General features: G+C 37.8%; 1 protein-coding gene across 1 annotated transcript in view; it reads left to right on the forward strand.

The window, feature by feature from the left end:
- The window catches only part of LOC127434974 (rho guanine nucleotide exchange factor 39-like), a 68111-nt gene that overhangs the window by 12289 nt on the left and 37335 nt on the right, over nucleotides 1–18487 (forward strand). Inside the window, exons 2-4 of the mRNA XM_051688047.1 lie at nucleotides 3498–3690; nucleotides 9020–9114; nucleotides 17197–17317. Coding sequence (XP_051544007.1) covers nucleotides 3541–3690; nucleotides 9020–9114; nucleotides 17197–17317 — 366 coding nt within the window. The 5' untranslated portion in view covers nucleotides 3498–3540. The remainder of the gene's footprint in view (nucleotides 1–3497; nucleotides 3691–9019; nucleotides 9115–17196; nucleotides 17318–18487) is intronic.

Genomic DNA, 18487 nt, shown 5'->3' on the forward strand with positions numbered 1-18487 from the left:
AATATACAACAGTTATTTCCGGTCCTCAAATCTGATTGGACGAGAGATTTTCCATGAGCACTGATGGTCTCACACCATCGGCACTCGGACGCTTCACTGTGTGTATCACTCCACTTGTGTTTGTGCCGTTCTAAACTAAAATGTAAGAGCAGTGCATATGTGTTAAGAGCTACTGTATGTGTGTCTTTTTACATTTATTTATTTTTTGACATTACATATGTTAGCCAGTAGGTGGTGGCAAAAGATAATTTTTGTGTGTAATATGAGCCAGTTGGTGACTGAGTGAATCCGCATCAGCAACTGTTTACATGCAACAGCGCTCTGTGATCACTACTATACTACTAAAGCTAGGAAATAGCTTTAAATGACCAACTTAAGCATTAAGACTCATCACAGCTGAGAGACACAACAGACTGATTAATTACAGAACTCAAGGCGCTTGCCTCTTACCGGAGTTTCCACATTGGAGAGAAAATACCATTCAAAATGGCAGAGGAGAATGCAGTTTCTATAGTGAATGACTCTTGCGCACTGGCCACCATGAAATAGAGAGGAATACCCCACTTGAACGGCTATTTTACCACTGAGAAAGCTGATCTTCAGAAAGCTGACAGCATCTCTGCTTGGGTGTGCCAACAGGTGATTGCACACGCTCCATCTTTCTCTCTCTCTCTCTATCTCTCTCACACTCACACACACACACACACACACACACATCCATCCTTGTTTATCCAATAACTTGTTAGTAACAGCATAAGCCCTGATACTATTTCTGAAGTGACATTTTTGAATTACTAATGCTTGGACGCATCATTTGTTTTGAACCAGCAACGGCAGATTCTGATCCGCCGCGTAAGAAAGTAGTTCCATGCACAAATGTGTTTTTATGACCATACTCAGTTTTTCCTAATTTTTTAAAATGTACATGTTCAGTGAACTGTTGTATATAAGCAATATCACACTCGCAATCATGCTATATGGCCCTAAATCAGCACTGCTGTGATTTACCTACGGAATCACAGCAGTGCTGATGTAGGGCCATATCGCACTCTTGCTCATGTGATGTTGCTTAAATACAACAGGCTGGAAAAATAGACATTTATTCTTTTTAATATCCTATATATATATATATATATTGAATGTGTTGAAACTTGACACCGAGTGACACACCCTAAAAATGGCACCGTTAGATCGGTTTCATGCTGAAAAAAGTAAAAGCTGCTTGAAAGTATTTTTTTTTTTTTTTTTTACGTAAATGTAAATGAGTGTAAATGCCAACACCATCATATATGTCGAAAGGACTGATGCCTGTCAACCAAAACATGAGCTCATTGATGTCATTAAATGAGTCTGCTTTTTTTATTCCATCAGTTACTCAGCTCGGAGGCTGCCGTAAATATTTAGTTTATAAGTAGGGTTACGTTCTATCTAAGTTTGATGGTGCAATGGTCAAATATTTAGTAGAGTGTAAATTTTGACTTAGTGCCCATTTACGCCACAACTAGGCTAAGTTGTAACGTACTTGTACATAATAAACCCCAGATGTTTATTTAGCTATTTATTTTATTTGTATTTAAATGGTCAGCAGTTGACTTATACTAACATACAGTACTAATGTTTATTTAGCTATTTTATTTTTATATATTCTTTATTTTAATGGTGGGCAGTTGACTTATACTAAACATAGTACTGATTTTTATTTAGCTATTTATCGTATTTTTATTTATTTATTTTCTCAGTGTTCATTTTTTGACAATGTATAATAATAATAATAATGTCAAATATTCTTTGATATAAATATTTAAGAAAGCAGCCTTCTGAGTACCTTTGCATAGTCATATCGGTGCACAATCCACATAGAAAAGGTCTGTTTTCATTCCAGCTCAAAAATTAGCTACAAATTAGCACCATATCGGTAATCGGTGAATTTTCTCTCTCTAAAATCGGTATCGGTCTAAAAAAATCCCATATCGATTGGGCTCTAATTGTAAGTGAACCGAACTATTGAGCATCTACATCTGAGATGCTGTTCTTGAGTAGCGCTCAAATATTGTACTCTGCTTTGAATGCTAAAAATAGCCGTGAGTGCATCACCAGCCTGTGCGTGAGTTTGTGTCAACAGAGCAGCACCATTCACTAATGCGCTGGCGCTGCACATACTGTATATTTACTTATTAAACACAGCCTTTTGTGATTCACAGAGCTATCGCATGTCTTCAAGTGGCTTTGAATAAAAAGTCATATGAACTCTTTTAATGGTGTTTTTATGGTTCCTTTATGTCATTTTTGGAGCTTGACAGTAACAAACATGACTAACACACAGTATCAGATTTGGATCGGGCTCTTTGGACCGATACCCGATCCGTCTAAAAGCTTCAGTATCGGAGCCGATACCGATCCAGGTATCGGATCGGTGCATCCCTAGTTGAGATCCTTTGAAAATATTGTTCAACATTTTGGGATTTCCAGGTCTCAATTCTTTAGGTATTTACAGTTGTGCCACTTGCTCTGTACTATTTTTGGGAGTAGCATACACCCCACCAAAGCGGCAGATACTCTGGTAGTGGTGATTACTGCTTTTGTTAAAGGTCATGAGGCATCAGTGTATTACTCCCTGTTATTTCAGAGTCTGGGGGATGGAGCTTCAACTTCTCCAGAGATTATTATAGATTTAAACTTGGTATTGGAGGAGGGAGTGTGGGCTAGGATTCTAATAAAACGTCAAGTCTACATCTAGAGATGCAAGGGTGCACCTTATGCAATTTAAGATTTTACATCAATTCTATCGGACCCCCTCTAGATTGTATAGGCTTGGTCTTAAAGACACACCCACCTGCTGGCGTTGCCAATCAGAAGATGGGGACACAACCCATGCTTTTTGGTGGTGTGTTAAGATCCAAGAATTTTGGTTGAGGGTTCAGAGTTTTATGTGTGACGTATTGGACACTCGAATTTCATTTAGCCCCAGACTCTGTATTTTAGGTGATGGGGCGGTCATTAATATAGGGGATGGATGTTCAGGGGGGAAGGGTTTAATTTTGTATAAGCTGATTCCATATTTTCTGTTATGTTTATTTAATTTGTTGAAGGGAATCAATAAAAATTGATAATAATAATAATTTCTAATGTGATAATTTTTTCCATGAAGTAATCAGCAGAGTAATTTGCTTACAATTTTAGATAAGTAGTTAGTAATTTGTAGTGGATTACTATTTTTGAGTAACTTGCTTAACACTGATAGTGAGTAACAGTGTTTTTACTCTTCTGTGGGTCACTTCAACCTTTAAAATAAGAACATTATAAATAATTTATTAAGGTGTAGACTCAACGTATAAAGCTGATATAAAATGAGGGATAAAATAATATTGTTATTGAAAAATCTTTGTCATTCAACTGCTAATGTGCTTTGGGCAAATTAGAAATGACTTATTATTTATGTGAATGCAAACATTTAGCCGTGAATAGAGATGAATTAATAGTAATTTTCTGATTTGTAGGTAGCAACACTGATCTGGAGTCAGTACCCTTAACTGATCGGTCATGAGTTTTGCTCCAAGTCCGTTCACCCCCATGGGCAGCCGCAGCATTCAGGAGCAGCGGGACCGCTGGGAGAGGAAGAGGCTTCGCACAGCCCGCGAGCTAGTCCAGACCGAACAAAGATACTGTGAACAGTTGGATCTGGTCGTCATGGTTAGTGTCTCTGCAAGCCCACTTTAAGCCAACCTTACATTCATGCCCATGGGCTTGGAGCAATCTTTTATTGAACAGTATATTGGAGATGCACTTGTCAGGGCTGGACTCAGCCATTGTAAATGGCACACATGGCCAGAAACAGACTAACATATTTGTTGTGATGTGTTGATCATTAGAATATCCTAATTAATCAAACATCTGAAATTCTAATAATCTTTGAGAGCTTTATTCACCACATTTCAAAGCCACAAGGTTTTCTATTTGAGTGGTCCTTGACACAATCAGGGCTCTGTACTTTTGAAATTCATGGTTTATAACCTGATCAAGGCCTCTGTTGCATTTTTTGGTACCCAATTAGTTTTCTCTCTAACATAGCTGAGAACTCCTAGATTTTTTTTGCACATTGTCAATTGCATTGTGTAGTGCGATGCATGTAGAATCAGCAGACAAGAGTTTTATTAAATATGAATAATGCATTATTATTTATTAAAATTTATTATTTACATATGGAGAAAAAACTAAAAAGAAAATATGAGACATAAAACTAAAGGTTATATAGAATTCATATACATGCAGTATTACATCATCCAATGAAATCTAAAGAAATCATTAAAAACAACGGAACATCTGTGTGATTGATGCATGATTTGTTCTTAAAATTACTATTAAAATTTTCCCCAGACAGACAAAATCAGGATATATTCATCTACAAAAAGCTGCAGCAAGGATGTGAGGCCTACAGTTGAAGTCAGAAGTTTACATACACTTAGATTGAAGTCATTAAAACTCATTTTTTAACCACACCACAGATTTAATATTAGCAAACTATAGTTTTGGCAAGTCTTTTAGGACATCTGCTTTTTGTATTACACAAGTAATTTTTCCAACAATTGTCTATAGACAGATTGTTTCACTTTTAATTGACTAAATTACAATTCCAGTGGGTCAGAAGTTTACATACACTAAGTTAACTGTGCCTTTAAGCAGCTTGGAAAATTCCAGAAAATTATGTCAAGCCTTTAGACAATTAGCCAGTTAGCTTCTGATAGGAGGTGTACTGAATTGGTGGTGTACCTGTGGATGTATTTTAAAGCCTACCTTCAAACTCAGTGCCTCTTTTCTTGACATCATGGGAAAATCCAAATAAATCAGCCAAGACCTCAGAAAAAAGAATTGTGGACCTCCACAAGTCTGGTTCATCCTTGGGAGCAATTTCCAAATGCCTGAAGCTACCACGTTCATCTGTACAAACTATAGTACACAAGTATAAATACCATGGGACCATGCAGCCATCATACCGCTCAGGAAGGAGACTCATTCTGTCTCCTAGAGATGAATGCAGTTTGGTGCGAAAAGCGCAAATTAATCCCAGAACAACAGCATCTTTACAAGGTTGTTTGCTGGAGGAAACAGGTAGACAAGTATATATATCCACAGTAAAACTAGTCCTATATTGACATAACCTGAAAGACTCAGCAAGGAAGAAGCCACTGCTCCAAAACCACCATAAAAAAGCCAGACTACAGTTTGCAAGTGCACATGGGGACAAAGACCTTTCTTTTTGGAGAAATGTCCTCTGGTCTGATGAAAAAAAAAAAAAAATTGAACTGTTTGGCCATAATGACCATCGTTATGTTTGAAGGAAAAAGGGTGAGGCTTGCAAGCCGAAGAACACATGGGGATGGCAGCATCATGTTGTGGGGGTGCTTTGCTGCAGGAGGGACTGGTGCACTTCACAAAATAGATGGCATCATGAGGAAGAAAAATTATGTGGATATATTGAAGCAAGACTCGATTACATCAGTTCTCTCTGGAGGAATAGGCCAAAATTCCAGCAACTTATTGTGAGAAGCTTGAGGAAGGCTACCCAAAATGTTTGACCCAAGTTAAACAATATAAAGGCAATGCTACCAAATACTAACAAAGTGTATGTAAACTTCTGACCCACTGGGAATGTGATGAAAGTACTAAAAGTTGAAATAAATAATTCTCTTTACTATTTTTCTGACATTTCACATTCTTAAAATAAAGTAGTGATCCTAACTGACCTAAGACAGGCAAAGTTTTCTATGATTAAATGTCAGAAATTGTGAAAAACTGAGAAATGTATTTGGCTAAGGTGTATGTAAATTTCTGACTTCAACTGTAGGTATAAAATATGAAGAATACTTTGAAATATTTCTTAGAAATAACTTCTACTAAAAGTAGCACTGCTTCACTGCAAGGTCACAGCACCACATGTAAGGTCACAGATTTAGATATGTATAGAGATGCATATACCCTTAATATTTCACATATTATAATATTTCTGACTTTTTAAATGATCGGCATCAGCCAATAAATTTTCCCGTTTGGCCGATTTGTTTCTTGAGGGTGCCGAAAATCGCCTGCTTGCATGTGAAGCGACTGCGACATGATTTTGTTGTTACGTGCCATCTGGTTACTACAACAATAGACAGATGTGCAACAAAGTGTCATTTAAACGGTCCACATATCAGAGCCGCGGCAGATGTGTTTGAGCTATAATGGTACAGTGCTCACCTGTTTCATTCTCCCTCTCTTTCCACAGCAGTTCCCTGTAACCTTTAACTGTCTTTTCTAATGTTAAAAATGCAAATATCAATAAAACTAATATAATATACTGTCTGCAAATATGCGCATATCTCGTTTAAACACATGTAATAAACCTCACAAAACTTTAGCCGATCTAGCTTCCTGTGGAGCGCTCATTTATTTACCTCTAAAGCACATATTCTATCAGCCTCTCCTCAGCAGTTACCTGTAGTGTTGTCATGGTACCAAAATTTCAGTAGTCGATACCAGTGAAATTTCACTGTTCTCGATACCAATTTCGATACCACAGCAAAAATATGCTAATATGATAATGTGCTATTAAACGCATACAGTTCTTCTCAAAAGTTTGCACACCCTTGGGGAATTGGTAATATATGTACCATTTTTAAAGAAAAGAGGAGTGAGCAGGCAAAACACATTTCTTATGGGATTCATATTCAACTGTAGGTTATAACAGATTGTTTTATGATTGTGCCAAAACATGGCAACAAAGAAAAAAATGAAATGACCCCTGTTCAAAACTCTGCATACCCTTAGTTCTTAATACTGTGTATTGCCTCCTTTAGCATCAATGACAGCGTGTAGTCTTTTGTAATAGTTGTCTATGAGGCCCCAATTTCTTGCAGGTGGTATAGCTGCCCATTTGTCTTGGCAAAATGCCTCCAGGCCATGCAAAGTCTTTGGTCGTCTTGTATGAACCGCACGTTTGAGATCTCCCCAGAGTGGCTAGACGATATTAAGGTCAGGAGACTGTGATGGCCACTCCAGAACCTTCACCTTTTTCTGCTGTAACCACTGGAGGGTCAACTTGGCCTTGTGCTTAGGGTCATTGTCGTGCTGGGAAGTCCAAGAGCGTCCCATGAGCAGCTTTCGTGCAGAAGAATGCAAATTGTCTGCCAGTATTTTCTGATAACATGCTGCATTCATCTTGCCATCAATTTTCACAAGATTCCCCATGCCTTTAGAGCTCACACACCCCCAAAACATCAGTGAGCCACCACCATGCTTCACAGTGGGGATGGTATTCTTTTCACTATAGGCCTTGTTGACCCCTCTCCAAACATAGCGCTTATGGTTGTGACCATAAAGCTCTATTTTGGTCTCGTCACTCCAAATTACAGTGTGCCAGAAGCTGTGAGGTGTGTCAAGGTGTTGTAGGGCATATTGTAACCGGGCTTTTTTTGTGGCATTGGCGCAGTAAAGGCTTCTTTCTGGCAACTCGACCATGCAGCTCATTTTTGTTCAAGTATCGTCGTATTGTGCTCCTTGAAATAACCACACCGTCTTTTTCCAGAGCAGCCCGTATTTCTCCTGAGGTTACCTGAGGGTTTTTCTTTGTATCCCGAACAATTCTTCTGGCAGTTGTGGCTGAAATCTTTCTTGGTCTACCTGACCTTGGCTTGGTATCAAGAGATCCCTGAATTTTCCACTTCTTAATAAGTGATTGAACAGTACTGACTGGCATTTTCAAGGCTTTGGATGTCTTTTTATATCCTTTTCCATCTTTATGAAGTTCCATTACCTTGTTACGCAGGTCTTTTTATAGTTCTTTTAGGCTCCCCATGGCTCAGTATCTAGCCTGCTCAGTGCATCCACGTGAGAGCTAACAAACTCATTGACTATTTATACACAGACACTAATTGCAATTTAAAAAGCCACAGGTGTGGGAAATTAACCTTTAATTGCCATTTAAACCTGTGTGTGTCACCTTGTGTGTCTAACAAGGCCAAACATTCAAGGGTATGTAAACTTTTGATCAGGGCCATTTGAGTGATTTCTGTTATTATGATTTAAAAAGGAGCCAAACAACTATGTGATAATAAATGGCTTCATATGATCACTATCCTTAAATAAAAGACTGTTTTTTTTTTTTTTTGCATGATTAGTCATATTTTTAAAATCAATGCCAAAATTTCACAATTTCTGCCAGGGTATGCAAACTTTTGAGCACAACTGTAAGTATAGTTTACTAAAATAATTATTAAAAATATTATAAAATTATGAGTGCAACATCAAAGTAAAAGTGCTTTACTTGTTCTATAAGTAAATGTCTTATTCGCTATGCACTGTATGTACAATTGGTTTGATTTGGTATTTTTGGAGAAAATGCAATTTCTGTGTGACTACTGTGTGTACTGTTATTTCCTTCTTCCTGATATATTAACAATTTCTTCATGTGCAAATAAATTACTAAAATTTGATGACTAAACAGAAATCAGAAGAAACTGCTATCTACCATTTAAAATACAATATTATTTTTTAGATTCTTTTTTCAAATTAAATTTTTGTGTGAAATTGAGTAAATGTAAATAAGAGTTTATTCTTTTTTTTAATACATTTTATGTTTGTTATTTACTATATTAAATTGTGTGATATATTAGCATCGTTTCGGCCTGTCGGCCACACTTCTCTCTGGATATCGGCATCAGCCATTTAAAAAAACCCATATTGGTCGACCACTACTTACAATAGTGAGTCGGGGTAAGACAAGGACAGAATTTTGAACATGTTTTTTTATGTACTCAATTAACTTGTTAATTGTAACAAAAATAAAAATCTTGCGTAGTGCAGCTTTAAGCTGTTAGAAGTAATTGAGATGTCATTGCTGCAAAAAGCTTTTCTCTCCTCAGATTTGTCAGATTTTTCACAAGGGTATGCATCAAGAGTTGACACTAACAAGATAAAGAGTCATGTACGAGTGACGTCTAAAAATTTAACTTTCTCTTCCCTCCTATCTCTATCTTTTTTACAGTACTTTGTGGAGATCTTGAAGGCCAAAGGAACCCTCAGGCAGGACATTAGTGAAAGCATCTTCAGTTCAATTAAATCCATTCATTTAATAAACCAGTAAGTATCCTTTAAATAATTAAGTGAATATTCCCACTCTTGGGAGGGAGACGGCTGAGGGTGGCTAGCTTTGATACATTTAAAAAAGGATGAGAGGATAGGGGAGTATTAATTGGGGTCTAACAGCAGAATCAAGTTTGAGAACTTGAAGATTGCCTGGTGTGTCTTATCTTATGTTATTCTCTCTAATTGGATTGCAAATTGATGAGGATGCTGGTTTTAGGCTTACAGAGGTACTTTCTACTGAGAACTCCATTTCATCCCGCCACTGTTGCCATCATCAGAGACGACTTGGCACATAATGCTGCCGTTTGCGTCTTCAAATCCTGATGTGTTGATAAAAATAAGCTTTTGTAATTGCTGGTGTTTTAAACAGAGGCACATGCGTTTTTAATGAATGCATTCATTGCCATACGTTCATTATCAACACATTCACAGACTTTCATCCAGATGTCAACACTAGTCACAGGTTCACCAACTTTAGAAATCGGTAATACAAGTTTTAAAGCATTTGCTGCTCATTTTAGTTTAATTCTCTAGAATATCATTGAATGCTCTAGCATTAAGATTTGTCTTCACTGGAATTAAAGGGCTTATCAAAGCCCATTATTTTGAAATAATATCCACATACTTTTGGCCATGTAGTGTATTTGAGAGTTAAAACAGGATATTAAATGAGAATGAAAGGCAGGAATTGATATGTTTTTATCCACCAGGAATTGATTGGGCCATAAAAAGTGGGCGTAACAATCTAGAATTGAGCCAGATAATTGAAAGGGGTTGGAAAAATTTGTAACATCAGCAAAAATGGAAAGTCGTTTTAAAGGCTGAGCTTGTTATTGCATTTTAATGAAAGAATGTAAACATACACTTTTTTTACATTAGGAATAATGTTCATCATTGAATCATACACAAGTACATTAAATACAGTGAATTTAACAAGAAGTAAATAGTTTTGGTTTCAAGTTGACTTTAAGAATAATTTTTTTAACAGTGGTCGAGTGGCCTTAGTACTAATTCTAATTCATAATTCAAGCCCAGTTGTGACTCTGTCTCATATAGGCCACCTGCTTAAGCGGGCTTTGCTTCATGACAGCCTGCGCAAACGAAAAGCCAAAGCTGCTAGAAACGAGAAGATTAAATAATACATCAGAAAAACTGTCCTGAAGAACAGTCAGCATTGATCTGCCCATGCGGGCAGGGCATACTAACAACAACTTAACTTGCAGGAGTCATGCCTGTTCTTGTTCATTTTATCTGAGGCTATCCATGGCACAGATCTCTCATGAAACATTTTGTGTTTTGATGTACCGGTGTTTTAACACATCTGAAAGCAACAAGCAGAAACCCTCTCCGAAACTATGTCCAATAGCCTGAGAGCAAACATGCTTCCAGCCTTTATGAAGAGCTTCAAACCTGCATAAGAGAAATCACGTTTGAAGAAATATTTCCTAACAACAGAAACCTAGTTAAAAGATTTTATTAATCCCAAATTGCCTGAAGTTCCTGTATGAGTTGATGCTGTGTGGTTTTATGTGATAAGCAAACAACTGAAAAGGGAACAGCTCACCACCTTTGAGGGCTTCATCCAGGCCCTGTTGATCAGGAATCATAAAATTGTCTGAATAATGAATCACTGTGGGTCCCAGAGGCTCCCATCAATGCCTGACTGACGGGCTGCTCTACAAACAGTGGCTGAATGGAGATGGAGGGCTGAATTTCAGAGCCCGATGTATTGGATATATCTGTGCTTGGTTATCATATATCATCATTAGAATCGGTTATTGAAGTGCCGGGTGAGGCGTAATGGCAGTCTCTTAATTTAGATCTGTGAACAGACAGTGGTGGCTGACTGATTAAAATGAATATAGTGCTTGCGTACTCCAAAACCACATCATTATAAGGAAGCTTCTTTAGATGCAGGTTTATATTTGCACTGGGTGTTAAATGTTATTTAAATGCTTTGCTGAAATCATCAGTTTTAATCTTGGATTTGTTGAAAATGAGAAAGCATGATAGGATGTTGAGCCATCATTTTTATCATACACAATTTGCACCATGTTAGAAAAGTAGTGTTGAATTTTATGGTCCCAATTGAATTTGATAAACAGATCTTGATTAAAGCTTCACTATGTAAGATTTATTTTGGTTAAAAATGAACAAATTGCCATTATTGAATGAGTACATAAACAATCAGTGTTTAAAACCAATGTCCTTACCTTCACTACGGTAAGCCTATAAAAATTATTTGTATTTTGAGGTGTCTGGTCTGATTTGGCATGAAATCGCTGGCTTATGTCATACGTCCTTGCGTCATTACATCATGTTCGTAAACACAGGAAAGAAGTGCCGGCTGTCTCATGTTCCGGCTGGAGAAACTACATTCAGTTCAGTCAGTCACACTCGCACGGTTCAGGACAGCATTCAGAAATCTGGATGGATTTTTATCTGTTATCCGTTTGGCTAAGTTGTTTACCTGCTATAATGCTTGGATATGTTGTCTGATAGGGTTGTTGAAGCTAATATTGGTTGTCATGCTTCTATGAATCGAACATTACTCGTGTGTTAACCAATTGCGATTTATCTTCGTTGTCGGGGGAAGTTACTGTGACATGTTCTTGTAGTTGCTATATTGTGCATTTTCATGTTTAATAAAGTATATTTTATACCCATCATAATTGAATCCTCATGTTATGTTTTTAGTTTATGTTGTTGTTGTGTGCATTGCATAGACATACTATTGTAGTATTACAGTTCACTTGCATTATCAACTGAGGCTGTACAATATAGCGTACTATAAAAATAAAAGTCTTCGATTTAACTCATATCAGCCATATCACGAGTTTCACCTCTTATATTGATGTGTAGTACAATACAAACATTAATGGTAGATAAAGCACTTAAATTCATTTTTAAATGTACTGGTAACTGATGATGATTGAGAGGATTGATTCCCCTTTTCTCTATGTAAATGCGCTTTGAGTGTAATGTCAGGAAAGTGTAAAATCCATTCATTCAAAATATATATATATAATATAGGTGTTTTTTATCTTCATCAAAGCAAGTAATATTTAAGTTTTAAAGGTTTAATTGTATAGCATAATATCAAAATGAAAGTAGCATTTTATGACTCTGGCTCTGAATATCTCCCAGTTATGATCACACACACAGGTGATGTTCAGTTAAGCTCAAATCATGAGTTTCATCCACCAGAAGAGCAGTGACGAAACACGACTGACGCAAAGTGTTCTTCAGCAAATTGCTTGCAATTAAGTTTCAATCACAGATGTTCCTAGAGAGCATAATGTTACATAGTGCAGCTTTAATTAGGCATTAATTAGAGCTTAACAATTTAAAAAAAGAGCACAGTCTAACACTGTGTTGTAACCAGGTATAATGCAATAAACTGATGAGCGCTCAAAGCGAACTCTGTGTTAATTCAAGTTTTTTTTATAATCAGCCACAAATTTTTGACGATAACTTGGTTTCTATTATTGCAACTGTGCACTTTGTTTGAAAAATGGTATTGTATTGTAAAAATAATATGGGATTTTATGGATCCAATCGAATATTATAAGCCATTCTTGACTGATGCATTAATTAGTGCTAAATAATGGAGTACAATCTTACACGTGTCCCAACCAGACGAGATACAATGAAATCTGAAAATCACAGTGAAATCTCATTGGTCCTAAGTCCCGCTCCACAAAATGTTAAACATGAAATACCTTTTTTTCTGATTGGCTGTGTTTGTATTATGTCGAGCAACAGTTTTGCATTCAGTGTGAACAGGCAAATAGTTTGTTGTTGCATTTTGCCTGGTTGAAGCAATTGCGAAACCCTGATGACAATAAAACCCAGTCTTAAAGCAGTTTTCATTAAACACCCTCAAAACATTTTGGGGGCCTGGGTAGCTCAGTGGTAAAAGACGCTGGCTACAACCCCTGGAGTTTGCTAGTTCAAATCCCAGGTTGTGCTGAGTGACTCCAGACAGATCTCCTAAGCAACCAAATTGGCCCGGTTGCTAGGGAGGGTACATGGGGTAACCTCCTCGTGGTCGCTATAATGTGGTTCGTTATCGGTGGGGCACGTGGTGAGTTGAGCGTGGATGGCGTGAAGCCTCCACACGCGCTATGTCTCCTTGGCAACGTGCTCGGCAAGCTACGTGATAAGATGCACAGGTTGACGGTCTCAGACGCTGAGGCAACTGAGATTTGTCCTCCGCCACCCGGATTGAGGCGAATCACTACGCAACCATGAGGACTTAAAAGCGCATTGGGAATTGGGAACATGACAGCAACCTCAAAGGTGATTTGTTTAAATGCAATGAATCTTTTTTTTATTATTATTATTATTATTATTATCCCCAATTCCCACTACTTACTAGGTCCTCGTGGTGGCGCGGTTACTCACCTCAATCCGTGTGGCGGAGGACAGGTCTCAGTTGCCTATTCGGAGATAGTCAATCCATGCATCTTATCATGGCTTACTGTGTATGACACCACGGAGACTCGCAGCATGTGGAGGCTCAAGCTGTTCTCCGCTATCCATACACAACTTACCACGCACCCCATTGAGAGCAAGAACCACTAATCGTGACCAAAGGGTCGTTACCCCATGTGACTCTAACCTCCCTAGCAACCGGGCCAATTCGGTTGCTTAGGAGACCTGGCTGGAGTCACTCGGCACACCCTTGATTCGAACTCGTGACTCCAGGGGTGGTAATCAGCGTCAATACTCGCTGAGCTAACCAGGCCCCCCAAATGCAATGAATTCTTAGGAAATATAAAAAGTTTGTCAGCTATGTTTACGTTTAAAAGACTAAGCTGCAATTGGTTTCAAGTTTATTCTTTGTACCTCGTTGATACTCTTGGGTTGGCGAACACTTAAATACATTTTGGATTCATTAAATGCTGCTGAACAAAACAAACAAAACCTGAATATATTGACACACCGGTGCCATTTGTCAGAATTATAGCTGTTTATGTGATATGGGGATAGGGCAATAGTGCGAACAACCCAATTATCTCAGAATGCACTGTAATACACAGTGATCACCAACTTGAAAGGGCTGTCACTTTATTAAGTAGCATAAAATCAAAAACATATTTGAGAGATAAATACTCTGAACGAGTGTGTCTAGGGGGTTTCTTAATGACAGTAAATGTGGTGTGAAAATAGATCAAATACAATGCAATAAGAAGGCAGAGGCTCCCTGTCATTATTAAGGGGAGGGGTGTATCTCTGTTCACACCGAACGCTGCTTTTGGGTTCTACAACGTCCTGTTATTTCCTTTACAGATTTCTGTTTTTACGTGTGTTTGTGTCTCTGCTAACTATTCAGTGGCAATAATTAGTATTCCTCAGTTCTCTCTTCCCACAGATGAAGCCAAATAGGCCTCTATTGTTTGGTTGAGTCTGTGCCCAGGCCAAATGTCGCAACTGTTAGGAATTAATGTAGATTAACGTGACGCAGAAGGAATGCTTATGTTATCTTTGTCATCTTCCAGACGGCCAGAGAATTTAATTGCCCTAAAAAAGAATATAAAAAATGTACCTCATAATTTCATATTTATCATAATAGCCTCTGGCTGTGAGAAGGAAAAAGGAAGCACTGATTTTCCCGCCCTTTGCCCTCGTTAGAACTCTCTCAGCTGCTCTGGCATCTCCTGATTATGAACAGAAGCTACCTTGGCTTGCAACTTCATTAAAATCTATTTAAATCAACTTCAACCGCAAAATGCTCCTCCTTTCAGCATGTAAAAATGTTAAGTCTCAGGGAACATCATTAGAGAGAGAGAGTGTGTGCATGTATCTGTACCTATATTTCTGTTTGGTCTACCTCACCTAGTTTGGATAATAAGCTTCCTAACAAGTGTCAACACCCTCACCCTTGAATTATACCCATGTCACCCTAATGTGCCTGACAGCCAGAGCACCATCTCTTCCATTCCTCTTGAACGCCTTGTTTTGTTCCTGGTTTCGCAATGAGTGCGTTCCCACTACAAAGCGTCACACGCTTGCCCTTGGGCGCTAGCCCCAGCACCCTTGTCTCAAATAAGTATGTCACCCACAGGGAGGGGCCCTTGGATGACACCACACACATCTGACTAAAAACACTTCCATTCGCAAATACATCTACCTCTGAACTAACCCCCCCCTCGTTATTTGTGACATGACAAATGCCTTGCTTTCCAAAACAGTACAAGGATTATCGTTGTTTTTTGATTGGAATAGCAAAACTACAGGGTAGGATATTGACCAGATTTGCTGCTACTAACACATTTGAGGGTTGGTTAAATCAATGAACTCTGATTAAATTAAAACATAACTTATTTGATCTATATTGAGCTTATTTTACATCGATGTAAAAGGTGAAGTGTTTATATTTTATGAGGTTAAAATACTTTTTCCTATACCACTTTAATGTGGTGAGACAATTGTAAGCCATTCAAGGTTTATTCCTCCAAAAAAAGTGTGAACACTGGCTCTTTTCCGCTTTTAAAACAATCTGTAGGCTTACCTACAAGCCTGATACAGCAACATTAGTAACAAACCAATGGTGGTAGTTTGGGACCGGACTATCTGTTTGACCAACCAGTGGCAAATTGGTAGAGAGTTCAGAAAAACCTGTTTGAAAACAGTCAGTGTATTTTCAGTTCTGTTGAGGAACGCCAGAAATCACACACTTATGCCCTGTCTACACCGGATGCGGGCGGTGCATCGCTTCAAAAGCAATAGAACCCCATTATAATCAATGATGCTGTCTACACTGGAAGCGTCCGTTACGGCGCATCCGGCGCGCCGACAGTAAACGGGTGTCCCGTTCCATTTTACACTGTACGCGCTGCCGCTACTACTGCCAACAAACCAAATAAATGGTTTAGAATATTCGCATCGACGTGTCCAGTGTAGACAGCCTCAAGTTGTTGCGGCACGTTGTGTAGCGTCAACAGACGTGTCCGGTGTAGACAGGGTGGTAGGGGCTGTTCACACCGAACCTGTTCTTTGCGTCTGTCTCTGCTATTTTTTTAACTGTTTTCTATATAAACATGCTAGACGGACATATTTGACCGATGCATCGTGCCTTGCTGTTTTTTCAGCGTACTGCTCATGAGTGCTGTGTTTTTAAGCCACCATGTCAGTTTAACCCTTAAATGCATGGGAATTTTCCAAACACTCTTACGTAGTCAGGTCTTTAGAGACTTGACATTTATATCTATCACAAATGGATCTACAAATTGCCCAGATAGTGTTAAATTTTCAAAATATTTTCAAGACAATTAGAAAATAATAGAATAAAATATATTTTGATATATTTCGATGTTTTATTCTTCATATATCAATGGCAAAAGTCATATCACATTGTTCATGTGTTACACTTGCTATAGTTAACTTTCATGTTGTTTCTTCATCAAATAACAGTGTCAAATATATCTCAAATCAATCGCTGAAACATCAGCGCCACCTTGCATGTATAATATGAATGTGGACATGCATATGGAATACTGATAAATCACCATTGTTGTTAATTCATTGTTGCACAGAAAACCAACATGATATAGTATTCATTTGTATGAATATAGAACTCATTCCTCTGGTAATAAACAAAGAAATATCCTGTGATAGTAAAGTTATGTAGATATGAAATAATCATAAAAATATAATTTATGGAAGTACCAAAATAAAAAAAATAAAATGCATACCTAGTGTCTCTAATTTGGTACTTAAACCATTATAAAAAATAGAAATATTTTGCAATTTTGGCATTTTTTGTGTCTTACACTAGAGATTCAAGAATACTAAAGCAGTGTGGGCACAACTCCAAAAAAAATGGATGCGGTATTGGGGAGGGGTGGAATGAAGTCCCGTGTCACTAAAGACCCGAGGTATGCATTTAAGGGTTAAAATAGCTTTCAAAAATGCGTCTTGAGACACCTTCATTTTGTTCCATTCATTGCATTGTGTCTAGCTCTTTTTGACGCAAGAACACGTTCGGTCTGAACGACCCTTTATCCTTTAACTTCAGTTGCATTTTACACAAACTGTGGGTCTAATATGAGATGTATTTTCTTGAAACAGGACACTACTCGCCCATCTAGAAGAGGAGAGGTTTGGTGTCGGGTTTGAGGAGTTCTGCACTCACCTCCAGCTGTACAATACTTATGTTGACAACATCCTGACGGCTAAAAAAGTTCTTATGGTAGGTTCAACGTGTAGGTATAAAAGACCTCACTGTGCACTTCTAATAGGCTACATTTACACAGTCGATATTTGGGTTTTGGTGATAAATAAGGTTTGGTGTGCTTCTGTGATAATTAAAATACACCTTACATAGGCTAAAAAAATACTTGTTTCCTATCACAATTCCCATCTGGGCTTGTATTGTACCTCAAATAGTGCTATGAGCTCCTTTGTCCATCATTTTATCACTGATAGGGAGGCACTGTCAGAGATTTTTTTACTTACTGAGATGATAACCTCCGTGGCTCTATCATAGGAGACAGTCAACTAGCATTTTACGACAGCCCATAGAGTGTCTATGCTGTTTTATGCTAAGCTTGTAGGCTCTTCTTGGTAGGAGGGCTCTGGGACTGTGTCTTTGTGACGTGTGCGTCAGTGTAATGACTGCAGGTGGACACATCACAAAGGTTCCGCCATTCGCACCAGTGTTTATGCTGTATTAACGGTAAATGCGTTAATCGCGATTAAGCCAAATGAACGCGTTAAATGTTTTAAATAAATTAATCGCATGCGTTAACGCGTTAATTCTGACAGCTCTAGTAATTATACATAACATGTTATTATGTTTCACTGATTCTGTGTTGATTTACTCTTGTTCTTTAAATGTTCTTTTATCATTTTGTACTTGCTGCATTAGTTACTAAATTGAATGAGTTTCAGTATTGACTTTTTGTGAGTGAGTTGCCTTTGAATAAAAATCTGGATAGAGGTCATCTCCTCACACAAGAGCTGGTGGCTATGTCTGTCAATATGAAATCATGAATATGTATTTGTTATAGATCTGTGGTAATGTGTGGGATTGACAGTATGTCATGCTCCAGTTCTAATTAGTCTAAATCCATTAAGACATTGTACAGCTCCTCTATGGCACTTCTTTTTCATTGTACCATATTGTTATGCTCAACCTTGTGGGAAATAAAGAGTAGGCACAATGTCAGGTCAGTAACTCAAAGATCGCCAGTTCGCCATTCAAAATGATTGACGTGTGGAACGTTAAAAAAAAAAAAATATATATATATATATATATATATATATATATATATATATATATATATATATATATATATATATATAAAAAATGGAGTCACCTACCTGATTAAGGCTTATGGATGACACTCTGTGCAAACAG

Source organism: Myxocyprinus asiaticus, chromosome 45 (genome assembly GCF_019703515.2).
Source record: "Myxocyprinus asiaticus isolate MX2 ecotype Aquarium Trade chromosome 45, UBuf_Myxa_2, whole genome shotgun sequence".
Lineage (NCBI taxonomy): Eukaryota > Metazoa > Chordata > Actinopteri > Cypriniformes > Catostomidae > Myxocyprinus > Myxocyprinus asiaticus.